Source organism: Stegastes partitus, unplaced genomic scaffold (assembly GCF_000690725.1).
Source record: "Stegastes partitus isolate 25-593 unplaced genomic scaffold, Stegastes_partitus-1.0.2 Scaffold1579, whole genome shotgun sequence".
NCBI classification, from domain to species: Eukaryota; Metazoa; Chordata; class Actinopteri; family Pomacentridae; genus Stegastes; species Stegastes partitus.
Window position 1 is genome coordinate 161,398 of NW_007579310.1, and position 23,010 is coordinate 184,407.

Below are 23,010 nucleotides of genomic sequence, written 5' to 3' on the forward strand. Positions count from 1 at the left end.
ATCAAGTAACTGCTGGGGGTTTAGAGGAAAAATTCATTTGAAGTCCACAACAACACTTGCAAAAACTTACAAACACAACATTTCTGGTAAAGCCCATAAAATGAGTTTTGCATGTAATTTGAAAGCCTCACGGTCTAATCAAACACCTGACAGTATGTTACTCCCTCCTCTTGACTCCATAAAGTAGCTGTAAGGTTTAAATACTGTAAAATGTTAAATCAGGAATTACAATATCATTTTGTTACCTGCACTGACCTTGTCTCAAAATGTTGAGCTGCCCTGTGTAGGTCGTGTGTGTGTGTGTGCACTGTTTGATGTTTGTATACTGTACATTATGCTGTGTGGTAGGGACAAACTTGTCATCTGCCAGCCCACTGTCCACCCACCCCCATCCTTAGCCCCCTGCCCCTAACCTTCTGCCCTCAAACACACTTGCACACACACACAAACACACACTGCCCATATGGAGCAGTTGGCGCCCAAAAGCGTCCAAAGCAGCCGGACCCATTCCCAGGGCAGGAGGTGAGGGTCCCCACAGCCTGCTTGTGACTGTATGAATGCATGTGTTTGTGTGCGCGTCCATCCATCGCGTCCTCGTGGGCTCGGGCCCCGGACAGACTGCCGCATCGTCCTTTCTGTCTGTCCTCGCTGTGGCTCGCATGTGTACGGTTGTGTGTGTGTGTGTGTGTGTGTTCGTCCCGACAGACTGCATCCCATGTGAGCTGCAAGGACAGCAGCAGAGGACTGTGGCTCCTCCAAGCTCAGGGCCAGGGTTGCAGCCATGTGCATATGTGTGAACCGCTTCACCCAGTTAACATCCAACCATACTGTGCATGCATTTTGCACAGTTTTGTGTGTTTCTTCCAGACCTCGTTGTTAGCCTGTTAGGATACCCCAATCCCTACAAAAAGAAATATTGTTGGAAACTGGTCACTTGTGAGGTCTTTATCTGTGGAGGCTGTATCACCTTCTCTGCAGCAGAAAGAATTCATGCTTCTACTTTTACGACTGCTGCATTAGATAGACTACGCAACAGGTAGTTTCAGCCAAACAATTTGACTGGTCAAAGAAAACTTCCTACTGTGCAATTCTCATAATGCATAGCAACCAGTAAGCTGTGTCTAGCTTACCGGTTGCCATGTCAACTCATATGGTAATCACAGAGCCAGGTAGGGATTGTTCTTCTGTTCTCATGTCTAGCCATCCCAATGTCCAGTGTTTGGAGGAAAGAAAAAAAAACAAACCTCAGATCATTCTGCCAATCATTTTTATTACCTGTCCAGTTATTACTTTTTCTACAGTCGTACAAACAATTAATAAACCACCTTTGAATACCTTCTCAGTAAACAGAATCGTCTTTACTCAGTTGTGCGTTCTCATCTCTGAAATATCAAACAAGACAAATTGTGAAATTTATTAGGGAAATGTAACTCTAAATTTAGAGATGATTTTCAGCAGGAATCTGAAAGGAGACAGCCACTATTATTTTAACCAGCAGGATGTCCTCCTGAAACATGAAGATGCGTGTGGAGAAATTACAACGACTGGGTGCATGGTATCACTGTTTTTCATCCAACCTAACTCGGTACAGGATATTGAATTGTACCCTAATTGTGTGCGCATGTGTGTCTGTCTATGTGAGACAGCGAAAGCCAGAATGAGTGTGTGCTGGGCTGCCCAGAGTGAGCCAAGGGTGGAAGTTGTTTTTCTGCCCCCTGTGGTGAGTCTGGGGCTGTGTGTGTGTGTGTGTGCGCACGCCTGGGGCAGCCTGGGGCCATCGGAGGGGGCCTGGGGAGCGGTGGAAGGAGGGATGGAGCGAGGAAGGGATGGAGGGATAGGAGGTCAGCGGGGGTCTTGCAGGGAAAGGTGCAGGTCCGGGCCGATGGCCAAGGAGAAAGGTGGAGAGGACAGTTGGGTGGGGGAAGGACACGAGAGAAGGGGAAGGTATAGAGAAAGACAAGCTGATAGGAGGATTACGTTTTAAACAAGGTGGACACATTTATCTAAGCTGGGACAGCGTCACAAATCAGGCAGGTTTCCTTGCTGTTGATATTGGGAATGATGTCCCTGTTAGCAACCAGGAATCGACTGGTTTGTAGTTTTTGGGCCGATACTGATGCACTGGTCATCAAGAAAGGCCGTGGCCAATACTTGAAACCGATGTACATTAACAAACCTGTCATTCATAACTAGGCTTCTTCATAATAAGGATGACCATACCTGAATATGTCAAATTGAAATAGGAGTGATTAAATGAGGACGCCGTACTCTGTTTACGTGGGATTGATTGAAACGGATCAGATTTTCTCCTGCAGTTACGTGTCACTGTTTTGTCACTTTTATTGCCCCCAAAGGTCAATTTCTTAAAGCATTATTAATTATTGGTTCCAGACTCTTTCAGGGTAATCTGTGGCTGCCTTCTAACTTAGCCACTAGCTGTTAGCATAATCTTAGCCACTTTAAGAGGAGCTAATTTCCTGGTTTGTGCCTTTTTTTGTTTTTCTTGTTCAGTTTTTGCTTGAGAGATATTTTCAAGTCCACAGAGTGACGACAAACAGAGAGAGGAGGCTGCATCAGACCTGAAGTAGTGCATCAATAACTGAACAAGAATTTACTGATACCGATAATCGGGAAAATGCCAAATATCGACCACAATAATCAGCCAGGTTGATAGTCGATCTGTCCCTATTAGCAACCATGTTTTCTATTTTCTGCACAGTTCTTGCTCAGATACATTCGAGCTGGATGGAAAGATGTGGTAAAGCCTTATACACTAACTTAAGCACTGTATTCAGATTAATATTTTACTCTGACAGTTAAATGCATGTTGAACTTAGCAGATCACTTTGTGTGTTATTAATTTATAATGTTAATTCAGATTTTTCTGCACATAACTCTAGGTGGTAGACAATGTTAGCTCTTGTAGTAGCAGCACTGGGACCTGAAACCCTTTTGCTGCTACCAGCTGAGCTCCTTTGATTCAAACATCAAAGCAATATAAAAGAGAGAACGCGTGACATACATGGATTGTATTTCCATTCCAGGCGTTTAGCCGACACCGTTATCCAGAGCGAACTAAGTGAACTCGTGTTCTCGACTGTTGGTTCTGCGTCAGTCCATCGAGCCGTTGGTCAGGTTGCAGCCTCGGTCAGTGGCAGCAGAAATTTGGACGCAATATAGTGGAGTTTGGTTAATAGAGTTGTTAATCACAGCATATGAAGATCAAAATTGTCTCCAAAGTTTCTTTTAATGATGGTTCCATTTTCTAAACTCTGCAGCTTTCATATAATTTCCCTCTGTGTGACAGTTATGACAATCGCACTGAGTTCGGATGGGGGGGACGGAGACGAGGGTGGCAGGAACATAAAGAGAAATCGATCAGCGTGTGTGTCTCTTCATTAGAGTGTTTCACCAAGGCTGTGTCCTCCACACGTTGCCACACTGTCTGGCCTATTAGAGAAACATGCAGGGAGCGCGTGTGTTGTTTGCATGCGTGTGTTTGCGTGTGCATGTCTGTTGTTTCAGGTAGACTCAGGCGGTCTGTTCAGTTTCCTTTCTCGTCTTTTTTTTCAATTTTTTTATTACAGACTCCCTGGGCTCATTCTCGTCTCCCCTCCTCTCGTCGTCTCTCCTCTTCCTCTTCCTCTCCTCCTTTTTTTCTAGTCCTCCCTCTTTCATCCCGCCATCTTTTCCCCTCTCTTCTGGAGTTCAGAGTCCGTCCATCTGGAACATCTTCCCCCCTCCTCCTCTCCCTCGGTCCCGTCCAGGCCGAGACACAGGGGTGAAGGCCAACACCAGTAGGGGAGAAACTGTCGGAGAGACGGAGGGACAGAGGGAGAGATGTCAGTGCTATAATGAGTAACAACATGAAAGGTGACGGAGGGAGGGAGCGAGGGAGGGAGGTAGTGGAAGAGAGATGAAGACAGAAGAGTAGAGGGACTGCTGAGGACAGAGGGAGGGATGAAGAATAGAGGGAATGGATGGGAAAGGAGAAGACTGCAGAGTGAGAGATAAAGCGGGAGCCGAGCGGTTGGGGCCCCGCGGTCCACTCCGCTCCGTTCGTTCGTTTTCATTCGCCAGAGAAGAACAGAAAGGAGGAGGAGGAGGAGACGGGGGTAGGAACAGCGTGTGTCGGCGTCCGCCTGCTCCTGGCTGTTTCTCCTTTTTTTTTTTTTTTTAAATTTTATTTCCAACACTTTCTCTTCCTCTTTTTCTTTTTCTTTTTTTTCCCCCTCCAATCCCCCCTCCTCCCTCCCCAACCATCCATCCTCCTCATCTTCTCTCCTCTCGAGGATTCTTCTCTAATTTAACTTTTCATTGAAATTTTCTTCGCTCCCCCCCTCCCCGTCCTCCAGTTTCTCCCAGTTTGCCATTCGGCCTTGTCTTGCCAGGTCCCCTCGTGGCCGACTGACAAAGGCGCCGTTAAAAAGCCGTGTGATCCTCCATTTTAGCGCCAGCCACGCTAGTCAGAGGATTAGGGCTCTTTAATGACGCTAATCTCTCCTCCCCTTCTTTCTCAACACCCCTCCATCCCACCACCCCCCCTCAAAAAGTGATTTCTCCCTCTTGCTCTGACTGAATCTCTGTAGTGCAATCTCCCCCTTCCTCCCTTCGTCTCTCCTCACCACACTTTCCCACCTCAGAAACATTACCATTTATCTGACTCATACTGGTGAGTCTGTAATGATCCACATGTGTCCGGACCAGCACCGCGATTAAAAAAAAACAAAAAACTACTTTAATTGTTTTTGGGGTTTGTTTACTCCCTATTCTTTGCCACTTTTCTTGCAAGTCTTTGAGATTTAATTTTCAGTTCTTTGTGCTGAACATTTTGGGTTTGAGTATTTCTTTGTGTCTGGCGTTTGACTCCCTCTGTCTGTTTGTTCTTAATGAAAGTCTGCTTGACAAAGTTAAGAGGAGGAGACAAAATGTGGCAGAGTGATGTATCTATGTTTGAGACGGCATCATGTATCTCTCACGGGCTACATTAAATACTTATACCCTGTTGTGTGGGCAGCAGGGGGTGTCTGGATTGGCATTTTATGGACGCACTATATTTTAACACCAGCTTTACTCCATGCAGATGGTACATTTAATAGTAGATTTTTTTGTACACTGGCATGTAATCCAGTCTTCTCTTGGTGTCTCTAAGAATGAAAGGAAAGACAAGCCATTGTTTTTAGGGAGAAAAGACAACAGCATGTGCAGCAGCTTGCTTTAACTGGTTTATGTACATTTTAATAGAAATAATAGAAATTTGTTGCTGCACTGGGCTTTACATGGTTTCATTTGCTGTATCTTTTGTCGGATATATTTCAATTTTCTATAATGTGCTGATTTACGCTACCATGTTCACATTGATTTGAGATAGAAGAAATTAAAAAGCAACAGCAATCCAGTTAGTCACAACTAGTTTTTAAGAATGCATTGATTGACTGTGCAGAATTAACATCAATGTTAATGCTAACCTCAGGTATTTAATGTGAGCAGCGCCAATTAAATAGTTTCTTTGTCAATGTCATCAAAAATTTCTGTGTTCCTGCTACTTTTTAAATTTCCTCAGTCCCCACAATCCCTGGACCTCACGTTCCAACGCATAAGATTTCCACACAGGCAGCTATAAATTGGAATTACAAGAGTTATATTAGATCAATACTGAGTATTGAAATCTGTCCTCCCTGAATTTTGCCCTAAGTATGGGCCAGGATGATTCTGTTATTGGTTGAAAGAGGGTCTGCCTCATTCCTGGGTTCTTTAATGGTTATGTAATGTTAAAATTAGATTTTTATCAGGTGAAGAAAGGGGCATCGACTCAGGTCCTCAATGCATAACAAAGTATTCAGGCCGCTGAGGATCATAAATTTTCTAATAGCATGAGAGGAACGAAGTCAGACGTTTAGAAAAAAAAAAAAAAAAGCCGAATTATTCAGAAATGTTTGCCAGTTTGATCAGTGAGAACTTTTTCAGAATAACCAGAATGTAACATTTCCTGTTTGTCTGACCTGTTTCAGACAGATTTGACTCTTTAACTCTCTGTACCATGTTCAAGGCTTCTCATCTCATTTGCACTCGTTTTTAAGTTTTTCCTGAGTTACGTTTTCCTCGCTGTGTGCACGGCTCTAGAATGACATATTGTTTGTTTTACTCCTTTCACCCTGCCACCGCTTCTTCATCTTCCTTCATACAACCCAATTCCTCCGTCTCCAACTGCCCCATCTTTCACTTTTTCTGTCTCCGCCTCCTTCTTTCCTTGCTTTTAGGCTTCATGTTGATATCTCCATTCCTTCTATTTTCTTAAGCCCTTTTTTTATTTTCCTTCTTGCTTCCAGTCAAATTCATAATTCAATGCGTTTACAGTTTTTTTTTTTTTTTTTTTAACCCAGACCCCCCTGCAGAGTTGTATTTGCTCATCGCAGTGCCTACATTTTCCCCGCGATCGATTCATCACAAGAATCTGTTTTCCACCTCCTCTCTGCAAGGCGTAATACACAGTAGACCAGACACACACACACACACACACACACACACGGAAGACGCACAAGATTGTGGTAGGAGTTGAGGTAAAACGGTGTGTGCTTTGGAGAGGTTTCTAAAATTATCAGGAGAAACTTCTCTCCTGCTCATGTGTCTGTGCGGATGAGCTGCAATGTTTGCATTGCAGAAATATTGTGCTCGTAATGAATATTGGCACTTTCTTTGATTTGTTGCCGGCCTAGTTGATACAGCTATCAGCTATCACATAAAAAGCAAAGAAAACAGCCTCTCTTCATCTCTCCTCTCCTTTACATTTTTCAGGCAAATGCTAAATAGCCTCACTGTGCTGCTTCACAGAGCGCACAAAGAAGAACAGAACAATATCAAGCATTATTCAGCCCCCTCTTTTGTCGCCTGAAATCCATTCTGAAGTGTCTATTAAAGGAGTCGTGGCCTTTTTGTCGCCTCTGTGCCAGACTACACAGGAGGGGGAGAAAAAAAAAAAGAGAGAGGAAAAAAGGAAAAGAGCAATGCATAATCTCCTATGTATGACAGATAAAGGGAGTGAATATCGCCATCTTTCCGCTCTGCTCTCCACATCTCCTAATCGCTTTTCCGACGTTTCAATCTGCCAAGGCCCTAATGAAAATATGATGAGGCGGATCTATGGTCTTTGGGGACGGATGGAGGGAGGGGAGGGGAGGGGAGGGGAGCTGAGGGGAGGGATGGAACGAGGGATGGCTGCAGAGGGAGGATGAAGGGAGAGAAAATACACTCTGTCCTTATTTCTGGGCTCCATCGGGGATACATAGTTCTTGGAGCTTTCTATTTAGATGTTGCTACTGCCGGAGTGTCTCTCTCGCTCTCTCTCTCTCTTCTGTTTCATTCACTCTCTTTATCTCTGCCATCCTCATTTTCCTTCTGTGTGTGTGTGTGTGTGTAACCAGGATAAATGTGTTTATTTTTTTGTTTATATCCTATTTTTTTTCTCATTTGAACTCCCACAGGCTGCCTCTCCCTCCTTTTGCCTTCCAAGAAAACTTCTTCTTAATCATTGTAATGCTCCCCGTTTTACCCCCACCTTTTTTCTGTCTGTGCTCACCTGTCTCCTTATTTGCAATCCTGCAGCTGTGACCGAAAGTTATTTTTGTGTTTTGTTTTTTTTTTTGTCTTGCTGCAGTTGAAGATATTTTCTAAATGTTTCTATGCCTGTCTCCCCTCTCTATCAGATGGCGACGATGACCCAGCAGGGCTGTCCTGGGTGCCTTCCTCGCCCTCCAGTAAAGACGTGGCATCGCCGTCACAGATGCCTGATGGCTGCTGCGACCTTGGCATGGCCACTGGCGGAGAGGAGGAAGGAGGCGCAGGTCTGCCGTACCCATGCCAGTTCTGTGACAAGTCCTTCAGGTATTAAATTTGTGGTTTCCAAAGAGGCTGCAGGTTCCTCCTCGGTGGACTGAAACACACTATGGATTGTAGACAAAAACGCCAATATCACATTTGCGTGTTTAGTTGCCTCCTCATGTCCTACTCAGGAATATCAGTGTGTACATGAATAAACTGTATTCACAATATTACCATGGTAACATGGACCACTAAGGCAAACAGTAAAAGGAATGAGGTGAATACATTTCTCACTCACCTCTCCAGGGACCAAGTCAAGACCCATTTTAAGAACAGCTGTCACACACACGCACCATAGAGTCATCATTATTATCCTCTATGTTACTCACTCCAGTTCTGCTCTCCGTTATTCTTCCTGCTTTCTCGTTATTGTATGTATGTATGCCTTGTTTTGAAAAATAGTTCAAGCAGCTGACAGTCCCAAGCAGCAAAAACCAGCATAGTCTCCTTAATCTTTTAAATCACTTTTAGTTGTTTTTAATCGTAGTCTGCTTCCTACTTGAAGCTATTTTGATGCGGCTGTTTGTTTTTATTAAACCGCTTTATAAAGCGCGTCTGAAAGAACGGGTAGTCATCGTTATCACCGCTCTGTTCGTCTTCCGTCTCCTCAGCCGTCTGAGCTACCTGAAGCGTCACGAGCAGATCCACAGCGACAAGCTGCCTTTCAAGTGTACCTTCTGCAGCCGTCTGTTTAAACACAAGAGGAGCAGAGATCGCCACGTCAAACTCCACACAGGTATGTGCAAACGCAGATTTTTTTTTATTTGTCTCCAAGCCTGCCGAGTGTGCTTATTCAGTTTTTATTATTGTTTTCACCTGGTAAATGTCTTAAGTGAACTGATGGGCCACAATGACATGGAACCTACTAGGAATAGAGGGCCAATAATAAACTTGTTATTCAATAAAGCAAATGAAGAAATATCAGGATTAGTCTTGGGTTTTGAGCTGGGTTCTACGTTGAAGCTATTCTCTGAAGTAATTATCTCTGATCAAACTGTCAAACGATACAGGAGATAAGAAGTATAGCTGTCAGGAGTGTGAAGCTGCTTTCTCTCGCTCTGATCACCTGAAGATCCATCTCAAGACACACAGGTAACTGCTTCTGAGGTTATTAGAAGGAAATTTGTACAAAAATTGCTTTTGATTCATACTAGATTTTTCAATGTGTTTTGTGACAGTTTTTTTTTTTTAAATCTTCACACTTCCAGCTCCAGCAAACCATTTAAGTGCAGTGTGTGTAAACGTGGCTTCTCCTCCACATCGTCGCTGCAGAGCCACATGCAGGTAAACAGTTTTTACTTTTAAGATGTTACTCCTCTCATGCAAACTACTAGTTTGGTTCTTATTACTCCCATTGTTCAGGACTATAATAAGAAACTTGACTATTTCTGTGTCTGGCAGGCTCATCGTAAGAACAGAGAACATCTTGCGCTGAGGAGCGAGAGAGATGGAGGGAAGAAGGGATCAGGAGGAGAGGGCGACCTGGAGCAGGACCTGTATATGTGCGATTACTGCGAGGAGACGTTCAGCCAGACCGACGAGTTGGAGAAACACGTCCTGACCAGACACCCCCAGCTGTCCGACCGAGCTGACTTGCAATGCATCCACTGTCCTGAGATCTTTCTAGATGAGGCTTCGCTCCTCACGCATATCGAAACCCAGCATGCCAACCGCAAACACAAGTACTGCAGAGATTCGCTTATTAACACGTTCTACCCCACAATTTTTATTACTGTAGAACTTGACTTTTATGGGTCTTTTTCTGTATCCCCAGATGTCCTGTCTGTTCAGAACAGTTCCCGTCTGTAGAGGACGTCTACTGCCACCTAGACAGCCATCGTCAACCCGACTCCTCTAATCACAGTGCTGCCAGTCCTGACCCGGCCCTCGGCAGCGTGGCCTCAATGAGCTCGGCCACTCCAGACTCTAGTGCCAGTCTGGAGAGAGGCTCGACACCTGACTCCACACTAAAGCACAGCCAGGGTAGCGAACGAAGCCGCAGGAGAGGCGCAGATACTGTGGAGGACATAGGGATTAGCCTGGGTCATCAAGGTGGAGGTATGATGGTCACTTGTCAACTCTTCATAGTTAAAATGCTTCAGCTACTTTTGTGTGTTTATAAAGTACCATTTTTACTGTCTGTCTGCACAGGTGGGGGAGGGAACTGGGGTAAAGTGACGTACTCTTGCCCGTACTGCTCAAAGAGAGACTTCCACAGTCTGGCAGTGTTGGAGATCCACTTGAAGACGATCCATGCGGACAAGCCGCAACAGAGCCATACGTGTCAACTCTGCTTGGAAACGCTGCCAACGCTCTACAACCTCAATGAACATGTGCGGAAAGCTCACCGTGCCAGCGGAGGAACCGTGGGCACAACAGCAGCGGCATTTCCTCTGCTGCAGTTCACCAACGTCACAGCATTCCACTGCAACTACTGTCCAGACATGTTCGGGGACATCAACTCTCTGCAAGAACACATCAGAGTGTCCCACTGCCTGCCTGGTGGGATTATGGCAGGATCCACAACATTAGGTGGGTTTAGAATAATCAAAGTGTGTATTTTCAGTCAGTGATGATCAGAAAGAAAGTTTAGACAAAAATTGTTGGGATTTATAGCGTAGTTGTGTGATTCAAAGGAAAACAGTTATCCAAACATAACTTCATCAAGTGCAGCATCATGATTTATTGTAGTTGCTCTTAATGACACAATGTGACCTACCTCCTCCATCCTAGAAGGGAACCATGCCTTCTTCTGCAACCAGTGCTCCATGGGATTCCTGACGGAGTCTTCGTTGACAGAACACATTCAGCAGACACACTGCACCTCTGCTACAGGCGGCGGAAATGCATCTGGAGGAGCGGTGGCCAAACTGGAGTCACCTGTACTGCAGGCTGCATCTCAGTCCTTCATGGAGGTGAGAATCAAGAAGAAGTCGAGCATTACATTTTCAAAATATGAAAAAGCTGCAGTAGGTAGAAATGTGGAAAAGGCAAAAATGTCGGAATTTGAAAATACAACACTCCCCCTACAGCTCTGCCCTCTATGTTCTAAGCCCCTCCCACCAGGCATGTATACACACTTAAAAAAAATAAAGTTAAGCCAGAAGTAATTCACACAGGATTCAGTCCCTGGATTTAGGCCAATTTCCCCCATCACAGTATACATTTTATAAAGCCTGGAAATTGAGCCAAAAAACTAGCCCCTTAAACCATTTGAATTACAATATACAGAAAAGTTATTGTAAAAAATTTTGCCGGTTGATGCCAAAAAAAATACTGCCTACCTTGGCTTTAATCTGATGAGAAACGAAATGTGCCTTGTCTGTCCATTAGAAGACAGTTGTGGAGCCGATTGCAATTATCTGGTTGCTAGGCGGTTTGAATTATGTAAGAAATGGTCTTTGATCATTTAATTTTATTTTCTGTGCTGAGTTTGTGATTAATGAGTCCTCAGTTACTGCGAGCAACTGTGCAAAGTGTGGCTCATTTCACCTCTTGACCCACAGTTCCGGCTGTGCTCAAAACATAATTGGAAGTGGACAGGAGTTGATGCAAACCACGTTTCTAATGTGTGGGTTATCGATTACAGGCGCTGCACAACAATTACATGCACCAAAAAAGGAAAATGCACGCCTATTTTAATGCTTCAGACTATCTTAATAAATTTCAGCCACAGATTTATAGGTTCTTATAAACTTGGGCTTTAAGAGCCAAAAAGACACAGGTTTATGCAATGTTCACTGTCTGCTAATAAATGACATATTAAACCTCAGGTTTTATATGTGAACTTGCAGAGTTATGAGTATGAGTTATGGCCTACAATTGTGTCTCTCGCTCTTGCTATTTTTTCTTTCTCCCACTCTTCATATCTTTATTGTCTTCTCTTTCAGTCTACCAGGACTAAACAGTATATCAGCATATGTCAATGTATAATAATCTTAAAAAAAGTAAAGAGTTATTGTCCATGTACAGGTTTACTCCTGCCCTTACTGCACCAATTCTCCTATCTTCGGCTCACTCCTCAAGCTCACCAAACACATAAAGGAGAACCACAAGAACATCCCGTTGGCCAACAACAAACGGCAGGCTAAAGTTGCCGAGCTGAGCCCAGCCTCCTCTGACGTCGAGATCTCCTCTCCGAAACGCCACCGACTGGGAGGGGACTCTACCCCGTCCATGGGAAGCAACGGGGATTATCCGTGCAACCAGTGTGACCTGCGGTTTGCTAGTTTTGAGGGTTTCCAGGCCCACCTTAAGTCACACCTGGAGATGCTGCTGAGGCGTCAGTCCTGCCCCCAGTGCAACAAGGAGGATTTTGAGTCCCAGGAGGCATTGCTTCAACACCTGACAGTACACTACACCACCACGTCTACACAGTATGTGTGTGAAAGCTGCGACAAACAGTTCTCCTCAGTGGATGACCTGCAGAAACACCTGCTGGACATGCACACGTTCGTCCTGTACCACTGTACTCTTTGTCAGGAGGTCTTTGACTCTAAGGTGTCCATACAGGTAAATGCGACAGCCTCCTACTTTTCCTTTAAATTTTTTTTTTTTTTTTACAAAGAATGGGCTGTAAAAATTAATACACGACTTAAACAGACAGAAGGTTTTTTATCCTGGATTGTGCCTTTCTTTTTTGCCTTTCGTCATTCAGGTGCATTTGGCAGTGAAGCACAGCAATGAGAAGAAGCTGTTTCGCTGCACAGCCTGTGCCTGGGACTTCAGAAAGGAGGCCGATCTTCAGCTTCATGTTAAGCACAACCACCTAGGCCAAAGGTCGGGACTCCCAGGAGGTCTCGGTACAGGTAAAGTACACCTGTCCTGAAGTTATGCTAAGTTTCATCTGTACAGTAAATCTGACTGTGGAACCAATACATGATCATTGTGTGAAACAGAACAGAAGTTGTCATTTCCTGTACAAGTGAAAATCACAATTTCTACAGCGTTTGTGTGACAGCAGTTTTGTGGGATAGACTGAACTTAAATCTGCATGTTTTTTTGTCTCGCAGGACTCAAACCTCGGAAGTGCATCTTCTGTGGGGAGACATTTGGAACAGAGGTGGAGCTGCAGTGTCACATCACCACGCACAGCAAGAAGTTCACGTGTCGCTTCTGTGGCAAAGCTTTCCATGCCATCTCACTGCTGGAGAGACACCTGAGAGAAAAGCACTGCATCTTCGATGGCGGCAACATCACCGGCAATGGAGGTGGCACAGGGAGCAGTGGGAGTCAGAACGGGACGCCCAACGGGCTCGCTCAGTCCTCCAAGCGAGGAGGGGGAGGGGGAGGAGGAGGAGGAGGAGGAGGAAGTGGCAATGGAGGTGCTGCAGGCGTTGAAAGAGCAACAGTCGCGGCTGCTGAACAAGCTGACCTGCAGAACATCCTGCTCAAGGGTAGTGTTGTGGGAGGAGGATCAGGCCAGGGAGGAGATACAGCCAACAGCCACGAGGCAAGCGGGGGAGAGGAGGAGCTGGACAATTCAGAGCCCATGTATGCCTGTGATATCTGCGGGGCAGCCTACACCATGGAGTCCCTCCTGCAGAACCACCGGCTGCGGGACCACAACATCCGGCCGGGAGAAGATGATGCTGGTGACGACAGATTCTTTCATTCACTGCTTTTGCTTTTGAATTTGTAGTTTATTTCATAATTATTTTATTTGGGGTTATGCATAGTAATTATATTCTGTGTAACAGGTTCGCGAAAGAAGAAGGCAGACTTCATCAAAGGGAACCACAAGTGCAACGTTTGCTCCAGAACTTTCTTCTCTGAGAACGGGCTTCGCGAGCACGCTCAAACGCACCGTGGTCCTGCCAAACACTACATGTGTCCGATATGTGGCGAGCGATTCCCCTCTCTGCTGACGCTCACTGAACACAAGGTGATCAGACTTTCACTTTTACTTGCCAGTCTGTATATGTGTTGGTGTGGTATGTATGATTCAGCATTTGGTTCAGAGGTTTACAGGGAAAGTGCAAATGCAGTAGGGATTCCCTCACAAGTATAACAAAGCAGTTGTCTGTGGATGTTTGTGCTTTTCTCCTGTGTCGCATTTTCTTGTTTTCTGTCTGTGTACCTATATTTTGATCCTGAAACATCTTTGGCTGCTTTGATTTTAGACTTTAAAAAAAATGTTAAATTGTCCTAAGAGAGACAATTTGCGCTGAAACAAAGAAAGATGTTGTTATACTCAAAGAATGTGTTGTGTAATGCATCTACAGTCACTTACTATGGTAACAGTGCCTTATTTAGTTTATGAGGAGGCTCATGTAGAAATGCTTTTTATAGCTTTACAATCGAATAAATAAATAATTTAATGGACCATAAAGATTCATAATTCGGTTGCGTCGTAAAAAAGTGTTCCTCGATGCTTTGATCAAAGATAGAAATAAGCCTGTGGTGTGATTATTAACCATTGCAGTGATAATTCCTGAGGATATTCTCCCTCTTTAGGTGACCCACAGTAAAAGCCTGGACACAGGAACCTGTCGAATCTGTAAGATGCCCCTGCAGAGTGAGGAGGAGTTTATAGAGCATTGCCAGATGCACCCCGACCTCCGCAACTCCCTCACCGGCTTCCGCTGCGTTGTCTGCATGCAGACGGTCACCTCCACCCTAGAGCTGAAGATCCACGGCACCTTTCACATGCAGAAGCTTTCTACCGGTTCTGCACTTGGAGGAGCTGGAGGAGGAGGCGGGAATGGAGGAGCAGGTGGAGGCAACGGCTCAGCCTCTTCATCCCCTAATGGGCAGCTGCAGCAGCATAAGCTGTACAAATGCGCCTTCTGCCTAAAGGAGTTCAAGAACAAAGGCGAGCTGGTGAAGCTAGATGTCAATGGCCTGCCTTACGGCCTCTGTGCTGGTTGTATGAGCAGGTAGGCAGCCATCTTTTTAACCCTGCTGACAAGCGTGTGCATTTAAAATCAACTTTGGTACAAAACAGATGGGGTGCAACAGAATTTTAAACAGGATTTAGGCCCCTTTCACACACACAATACACAACATTTCATGGTTGAGTACTGCCTAACTAGGTAGATCACCTATGTAGAAAAAAAAAACAAAAAAGATTGTCCATAGACTAAAAGTAATAATGAGTGCCAAGGGATATCAATCCTTTAGCATCTGAGGTATTTGCAAGCTTGGATTTGGATGCATTGCCTACTGTTCTCTTGAAGTCACTAGAGCAGAGACCTGAGTTTAACCAAGATGGGACTAACAAACAGCAGCTACTGAGATACTGGTCAGTTCAGTAAATATACCCCAAAAATACTCATCTTGAGCATTTTTATCTGAACAAAGGACTAATAATTCTTAAATTTGCCACCAAAGAGCACACTGAAATGGTAGAAGCACATTTCATACGTAGACTTTGGGGAAATTGTTGGGAAACGCACCACTAAACCTCTTCTGACCACTTCATATAACACTTTCCTGTTCTGCTCATGGTCTCTTTATATGCAGTATTAGTTCAGTAAGTGGAACGCATACCTTCTAGACTTATTAAAGAGGCTTTAGATGCAGTGAACATAAAACACAGTAACATAGAAACTGATATGCAAACTCCAATTTTTTTTTAAGTCTGCTAAAACGAATCAAATGCTTAATCGAAATCAGGGGCACGAACGGCCAGAGTCCCAACCAAGGAGGAACTGCCACGCCCGGAGACACGCAAGGAGAGAAGGCCGTGGCCGGGCTGAGGTGTCCAGAGTGCGGGGTGAAGTTTGAGAGCCTGGAGGACTTGGAGAGTCACGTCCAGACGGATCACCCTGAGGTCAGCCCTGAAACCAGCGCAGCAGGAAAGAAGACTGAGGCTTCACCTGCACCTAAGGTGAGGCAGGATCAATAAAGATGAGACAGAGAGAGATTTGTGGTTTGATGGAACTTGTTGGATGAAAATCTTTCACTGAAAACAGCGGAAGCAAATTTGACACTGATGCTACTGAAATGAGGAGCATCACGTTTGCATCTTACATGTTCAGTTTGCCAGTGCAGTGTGGCAGGTGAAACATTAGACTGTATAATTATGGCCAGTGTTGCATTTGAAACAGCATTTAACAGATGGAGACATTTTCAGGAGTGCAAGAGACTCCTGCTGAACTGTATCTTTGCATGAGGTGTGTGTGTGTGTGTGAGTGTGTGAGTGTGTGAGTGTGTGTGTGTGTGTGTGTGTGTGTGTGTGAGTGAATGAAGTGTTGGTGCGTGCTGCTGCTTTTGTGTCTGCAGCTTGCATACGTGTGCTTATGTGTATGTCGGTGTGTGTCAGCTGAGCCCCACTGGGTCCTGCGGCTGGGGCGTGCTGAGGCATTGTGGGAGCTGTTCGCTCTACTTGATATTGACAGTCAGGCTCCCCGGGACCTGCCGCGTGTCTGTGTGTGTGTGAGAGTGTGTACTTGCAAGTTGGCGTGTGTGCGTCTGTCTGTGTGTGTGCGTGAGTTAGAGACAGTTCCCAGGGACCCTCTGTCTTACCTGCACCTTTGTTTCTGCTTAGTCTAACAGCACAAAGCAGACAAAGTAGGATTTCTGTGTGTGTGTATGTGTGTGTACTCATTCTAGCAGGCTGAAGCAGCAGAGAGATAGTGGAAGTGGGGCCTTTGTGTATTTTGTATGTGTTTGTGCATGAGTGATCGCTATGTGCTATGAATGGATAAGCAGAGCCTCTGCTCCTCTCTCTCTTTGTTTCTGAGTCTCTCACCCTTGTTTCTCTGGCTCTTTCTGTATCTCTTTCTGTCTCTCTCTTGTCCTTTTTTTTTTATTCTCCATCGTTTCCTCCTGTTTCTGTTTCATTGCTTCTCCTCTTAATCTTTTTCCTGTTCACTCCCTTCCTTATTAATTTCCGATTCTTGCTTCTCTGCAGAGGTCCTACTTGTGCGTTCGTGTAACCGCACACCTCATCTTCCTTTTTACTGAGTCTCCACAGACTTGGACTTTCAGTGCAAGATTTTGTGAGATTCATGTGTCTCACATGTTAAGGGACGACTGCAAAAAGAACAAAAGTGCAATTTTCCGAACAAAAAAATTCTACATTTGGATGTTTCAGAGTTTAATGAGCTATAATACCATTTTCATTCTTGAGCTTTGCAGTTTTTCTTCTTTCTGTTTAGAGGAAAATAATCAAACATGTTCTGAACAACTTCTTCACACTCAAAATATTTCACTCTTGAGTAGAACTTATTGTTTTAAGGTTGAATAATGAAATGCAATATAATTTTAAAGGGAATTTATGTACTTTGTGTGCATAAAACTTGATCTTTTTTTTCTGATTTCACTCGAGATTCTTTTCTACATATGAATTTGCAAGATAAGACGTGTTTTATTCCAGTAACAATGATTTTTGTGTTTGTGTGTTTTTATATTACAGAAGAAGACCTACCAGTGTATTAAATGCCAAATGACGTTTGAGACAGAAAGAGAAATCCAGATTCACGTCGCCAATCACATGATCGGTGAGTGAGGCACATTTCTTTCTCTCAGTGTTTAAGTGTGTGTCAGCATAGCATCTGGTGTGATCCCAGTGACCGGGAACGTCTCACTTCCTGGTTCTGTTTCTTAGTTAAATGGCACTTTGGAACCGTGATACAACCGTGTTCTTCCTCACATGCGTTTAATGCGACACACATGCACTCACGCAAATATGGAGGTGTGAGACAGACGAGTGAAATGAAGAGGTCTTTTTGACTTGTGGGCTGCGTGGACCAGCTGTTGTGCAATTTACCACTTGGCTGCACCTCTGAGGGTTGGAAAAGCTTTGCTTAGAAAACAGTCAAAATTATAGGTAAAATTTTATAGGTTGTAAAGCGTAAAGCACGAGAGATGTTTCAGGAGCCGTAGTGACAAGTTAATATGATCGCTCCGACGATAAACAACTGGCTGTCACATAATACGAGTGTTCTTCTCTTGGCTTGGATGAAGTCAAACTACGCATGCTAGAACGTGATGCTGTAATGATGCTGCAGGTGTTGTGAGTTGATTATGCTAATTAACAGTGTCTCAGCAGGCGCTAAGGTGGTGAACATAACTTGCCGTATCTAAACATGTTAGTTTAAATTTGAGGTGTTTGGATATGGCGACAACACCTATGTGCAGTGTATATTATAATGTGCAAATCGTACACATGTAGCTGTAGTTATTTATATTTGTCTGGCAAGGCGGTTTTGCTTGAAAGAAAATGAGGCACTGCAGCAGTGTTAAGCTTCTTCATTTAAGTCCTCACTTCATCTGTTAAGGGCTGAGAAAAGGTCATAAACAATTGTGTGTGCGTGCATCTATACTAAGTGGTGTCTGTGCTTAGCTAAAACCTACCTCTGTAGTTTGGTTGTTCTTTTATGAGCTTCCCCCGTGACAGTCTTTTTTCCTGCTTGCTGCTAATTTGCTGCCTTAGCATCTCTGTCGTCATGGAGATTAACGAGGTGGACCCGCGAGTTGTTCTGGGGAACAAATGCTCTGCACCCCACACCCTCAGCCCCTCGCCAGACCTGACAGGCGATCCCAGAGTCACTGATGTACTCTGAGTGTGTGTGTGTGTGTGTGCGTGTGTGTGTGAAGTGGAGGTAGAGAGTGTCTGTGTGTGAGAGTTGTCTAGCAATGTCTGGAGACGCGAGAAGAGGAGGTTGAAACACAAGTACAGCTGGAGTAACTTTTACTTCATTCCCTCGCGTGCAGCCCCGCCCTCACTCGCTGTCTAACACACAGTCAGAGACACAAAAACAGATACACATGCAGAAATAAAAGAACACACACACTTGGTATTACTTCTGTTACCTGTCTTCTTGGCCTTTCACTACATCTCTGACATAACCCCCTTTCATTCTTGCGTTTTTTTAAAATCCTATTTTCCTTGCGTTCATCCATCCTTTCACCTTCTAACCCTTTTCTGATCTCCTTCCTCTACCCCTGTTCCTCCACTCTGAGAATCCACTCAGTCATTCAGTTATTTCTTCCACTGTTATCGTCACGTCTCTCCCTTCTCCCCATGTCTGATAGAGAACTCATCCTTCTCTCCCCCCACACACACACACACACTCCCATCCCCACACAGTGGTGGCAGTTTTGGGTTAATTAACGTGCTAATTGTGTGAAAACCTAGCGCAGATTAATTATGAAATTGAGGCAGATTATTTTTAAGAGCTTGCCCAGTTCCTATTATTACATTTGCTGCAGGCCTCTCCTCCCCCACTCTCTTAGCGGAGAAGGGAGCAAAAGCTGAGGAAACAGTAAGATCCTATTTGGCGTGAAAAAGCACTGACAGAGAGAAAAACTACAAGGACCAAAAAGAAGATGTTAACTGTCACTTTGTTTCCTCGACTGTAAAATTGTTGTAATAAATCTAAGTTTGATTGTGCCCGCAATGTGGAGCCATTAGGGTCTGATTTAACGCTCAGGATTTACGACCAAAAATAAATCCACGGCTTCACCGAGGACCAACGTGGTCAATTTTGTGCTGTCATTAAAGCACAGAAAACCTCCTAACACAATTGTGTGTATTGATTAACCGCTCAGATTTTTACTTCCTCTGTTAGGCCGTGTTTAATATCCCATTGATGGAATTGAATGCCAGATGTAAACTGCTATTTGTTGTAATTAAAAGACACATGAGATATAATGTATCTGGCAGCAAGAAATAGATCCTAACAAGGATTTTTTTTCTTCTTCTGATTGTCTATGTTGCCTTTTCTTATTTCTTAGGCTCTCTGCTCACTTCAGCTTAATTAACCACATTGGTCTGAATTGTGCTGAAGATTAAGTAAATCATTTTTATCTTGGAAACAAACCCTTTTTATCTACCCGTTATCAGTCAGTTTAAAGTCCGAAGCCTTAATGGTAACGTTCTCACCACTGATGCTCAAATCAGAATGAGTTAGCAGGTTTTAGACACACTAATAAAGCAGTTTTTTTACATGCTTACAGTTTGGATGCTCATAACATCCTTGGCCATGCACACACCTGAGCACCAGCAGGCACAAGAGTGTGAAAATGTCTTTTTTTTCCCTTTCTCTGTGCGTTATTCTTCTCTTCTGATCCTCTTGTCTCCCCCTCCTTAATCCTCATTTTTTTTCTTTTATGGTACACTCCATTATCATCTTTGGTAAAGTGTTCCTGCCCGTCAACCGGCCTCATCAAGACACACATGCACGCTTTATCATCGGCTCTCACATTCAATACCTCTGCCACTGGTAGGTGTGCTTGTGTCACTTTTGATATTGTCACATGGTTCAGTGAAACACCCTAAGGCATTAGACTACCTCTCAGTCTGTCTGCCTGCCTGAATGTCACTGAAAAATGTGCATGAAGGAGAAATAAAATGAAATAAAATGAAATGATACACCTTCGGTTAAAGGGTCTGTTCGTATCCAGTGACTGACCCCGAAGTGTTTTGCTGTTTTTCAGTCTCGCCAACCTGTTACCATTACGTTGACAGTTCATACTGGTTGAAGGAACAGGGAGGAGGGAGTTTTCTACTGGATAGGCGAGTCCAGTGATGTGATTGTCACATTGCTCCATGGGTAATACATGGTGCACCCCATGGTCCTGTTAATTACGCTGTCAGGAAGAGAAAGAGACACAACATACAGGCAGATAGAGGAAGAGAGGGTCAAAGTGAGAAGTCTAGGGAGGGATCCTTGTAGCGCTGAGGAAAAGTCTTCACAAGGAAGACTGCTCCTGTAGTATTTTTGCCTTGAGCTAGCAACAGTTTAGGGGACATTTTTCACCAAAATATATTCACTACTTATTGCTTGTCATGTATTTCAAAAATAGTATTATTACTCACCATGTTACTCATTATACAACTTAGGCTACTTTTCCTTTTTTCTGTAGCATTTTTAAAAAAATTCTCAGCTTCTATTAATTGTTTCCAGAAATCTAAAAGCAGTTGCACATATATTGACTAATATTAGGGCCGATGCTAATTATTAGTAATAAAGGAGACTGATAATAGTAAAAAGAACAACTTTATTTATATCGCACTTTTGGAAAACAGGTGCAAATTTCTTTACAATAACACAAATGTCAAATTAGAATACAAATTCAATAGCCAAAGATTGCAAATGTGCAGCAAAAACTAGATAGAATAGATAAGACAACTTTCTTGTATAGCACATCTAAGACTAAAGCTGCTGCACCAAGTGCCTGCTGGTAAAAAATGATTACGAATTACATTGCAAAATAAGACTAAATATTGCATTATAGACCCTGTAGCGTTATTTAAAGTGTGATTATAGCCGAGTCATTTACATATTAGACATTACACGCCACAAAAATCACATAAAATAATACTTTAAAACTGATATCTGGAAGCTTAATTCACAAGACTCCAACAGAAAGCTATTTGCTTTACACATCTTCAATTAAAAGAGAACTTTTTGACATTTCTGTGTTGATGAAATGTATCCAAGCAGATAGTGCTGTATGTGGCTGCTTCACTGTCAATGAAGCACATTTTTAGATGTATTTATTGTGTAATCAATTTTGATAATTGGACAAATGCTGAATATTAGATCCAATAATCATCCAGGCCGATAACCGGCTGACCCTTACTGCACATCAAAGGGACTCTGTGGATGTCCTCTTCCCAAAGTGCTTTTAAATGTTGAGTATTCCAGAAAGCAGCGAGTAACATGATGTGTTTTTTCCCCTCAGGCAAGAAATGATGATAGTGCTCCCCATGTTTTCTCCAGCAACTAACATTAATGAAGTGCTGGTTCAAAGACAGGTCATTTTAGAAGATCTATATTGTTCTGCAATCACTGTATTACTCAGTTGTTCTACAAATGTAGAAGAGCGGCTTTTATTTGATGTTGAACCAGGAATTAGTGGCACACACTGACCTGACTGCAAGACTTAATGTTTAAAATAGGGACCCTAAAACGCCACCGGTTCTCAGCCCCGTGCTCAGCTTTACTGTGATTGTACAGTCACACCCTGTGAGTGTTCCCGCTAGCCTTGGCTCTTACACAGCACACAAGTTAATTAAAACACCATGTGGTCAATGCCCTGCTCTGGAGGCAGAGAGAGAGAGACTGAGAGGAGGGAGGCACGATAGGAGGCAAAGACAAATCATGCAAGAAGGTTGAAAGGGGCAAAAGGAAATTAGCAGTTGAATTTCTTTCCGTCTTGCCTTGTTCATCGTCGTTGGTAGATTTTGCATAGACTGGTCCTGAATCCGCTCCAGGGCTTTACAAGGTGCTGTCATGTAAAGCCATATAGCATCGATCTGTGGCTGGCATGCGGTCATTTGTCTGTGATTGTTAAAGTGAATAAAACGAGAGAGAACTGACCCAAGTGTACAGCTTTTTTTAATCACTAGCAGCACAACCAAAACATCAACTCTAAGCCTCTGCTCCTAACATCGGTAGCGCTACAGCAACAAGAAGACTGTAGCGGATTAGCTCACGAAGCCAGAAATACTGCAGAAACTACACCATATATCATTCTTGGTTCTGAACCAAGAATAACAGAGTACAGTAGAGTGAAGTGGTATTGCTCACACTTGACACTATTAAAACACACACATGCACACATTCACACACAGCCTCAGTCCATCTCCCACACACTGAGGAGAGAGATAGGGAGAGAAATTGAGTTATCCATTTTTGCCTCGGGTACTAACTTGCCATTTGAGATTTTTTTTTTGGTGTTTTTATGTGAGAGACAAAAGCCTAAGGGGAAGCAGAATACATCATGCATGTACATTTACCTATATATAATGTGTAACCAACAAATTGCATGCAAAAGTGCACGCATTATTTAGATTATTGAGCATTTGTAGTATCAATATTTTAGACAACAGAGTAATGGATAGTTGTGCTATTTCTTCAACCGTTATCAGTGAGTATTCACAGAACAGCACAATGCTGCTCTCTTCCGCGCTGTAATTTATTTCTAGTAGAAAAAAAACACAGTCTTTGTTTTTGCAGGTTTTTGCAGCGTCTATGTGTTTGTATGTGGGTTGGGGGCATATCCCACCTGTGCGTAATCACAGAGCAGTGTGTGTTCGGTTTTTCTAGCCCCCGACACTGCTAAGCAGGTGGAAAGAGGAGGGAGGCACTGGAGATATGGAGATGAGAGGAGAATGCAGAAAGTATTTATTTGTGTTTTGGGCTGGTCACACTTGGGGGGTGAGACTTCATGGGA

The 23,010-nt window shown here is 43.7% G+C and overlaps 1 protein-coding gene across 1 annotated transcript in view; it reads left to right on the forward strand.

Annotated features, from left to right (window-relative positions):
• LOC103371407 (zinc finger protein 423) overlaps nt 1-17,324 on the forward strand; it is a gene marked incomplete at its 3' end in the record, with an annotated part of 84,750 nt that extends 67,426 nt beyond the window's left edge. The window contains exons 4-18 of the mRNA XM_008300728.1: nt 7,704-7,881; nt 8,490-8,614; nt 8,889-8,970; nt 9,087-9,162; nt 9,280-9,560; nt 9,653-9,936; nt 10,030-10,410; nt 10,612-10,793; nt 11,851-12,390; nt 12,536-12,686; nt 12,891-13,472; nt 13,578-13,762; nt 14,335-14,756; nt 15,496-15,709; nt 17,240-17,324. Of these exons, the coding sequence (XP_008298950.1) occupies nt 7,704-7,881; nt 8,490-8,614; nt 8,889-8,970; nt 9,087-9,162; nt 9,280-9,560; nt 9,653-9,936; nt 10,030-10,410; nt 10,612-10,793; nt 11,851-12,390; nt 12,536-12,686; nt 12,891-13,472; nt 13,578-13,762; nt 14,335-14,756; nt 15,496-15,709; nt 17,240-17,324 (3,768 nt within the window). The remainder of the gene's footprint in view (nt 1-7,703; nt 7,882-8,489; nt 8,615-8,888; nt 8,971-9,086; nt 9,163-9,279; nt 9,561-9,652; nt 9,937-10,029; nt 10,411-10,611; nt 10,794-11,850; nt 12,391-12,535; nt 12,687-12,890; nt 13,473-13,577; nt 13,763-14,334; nt 14,757-15,495; nt 15,710-17,239) is intronic.
• Between the last annotated feature and the right edge of the window lie 5,686 nt (nt 17,325-23,010).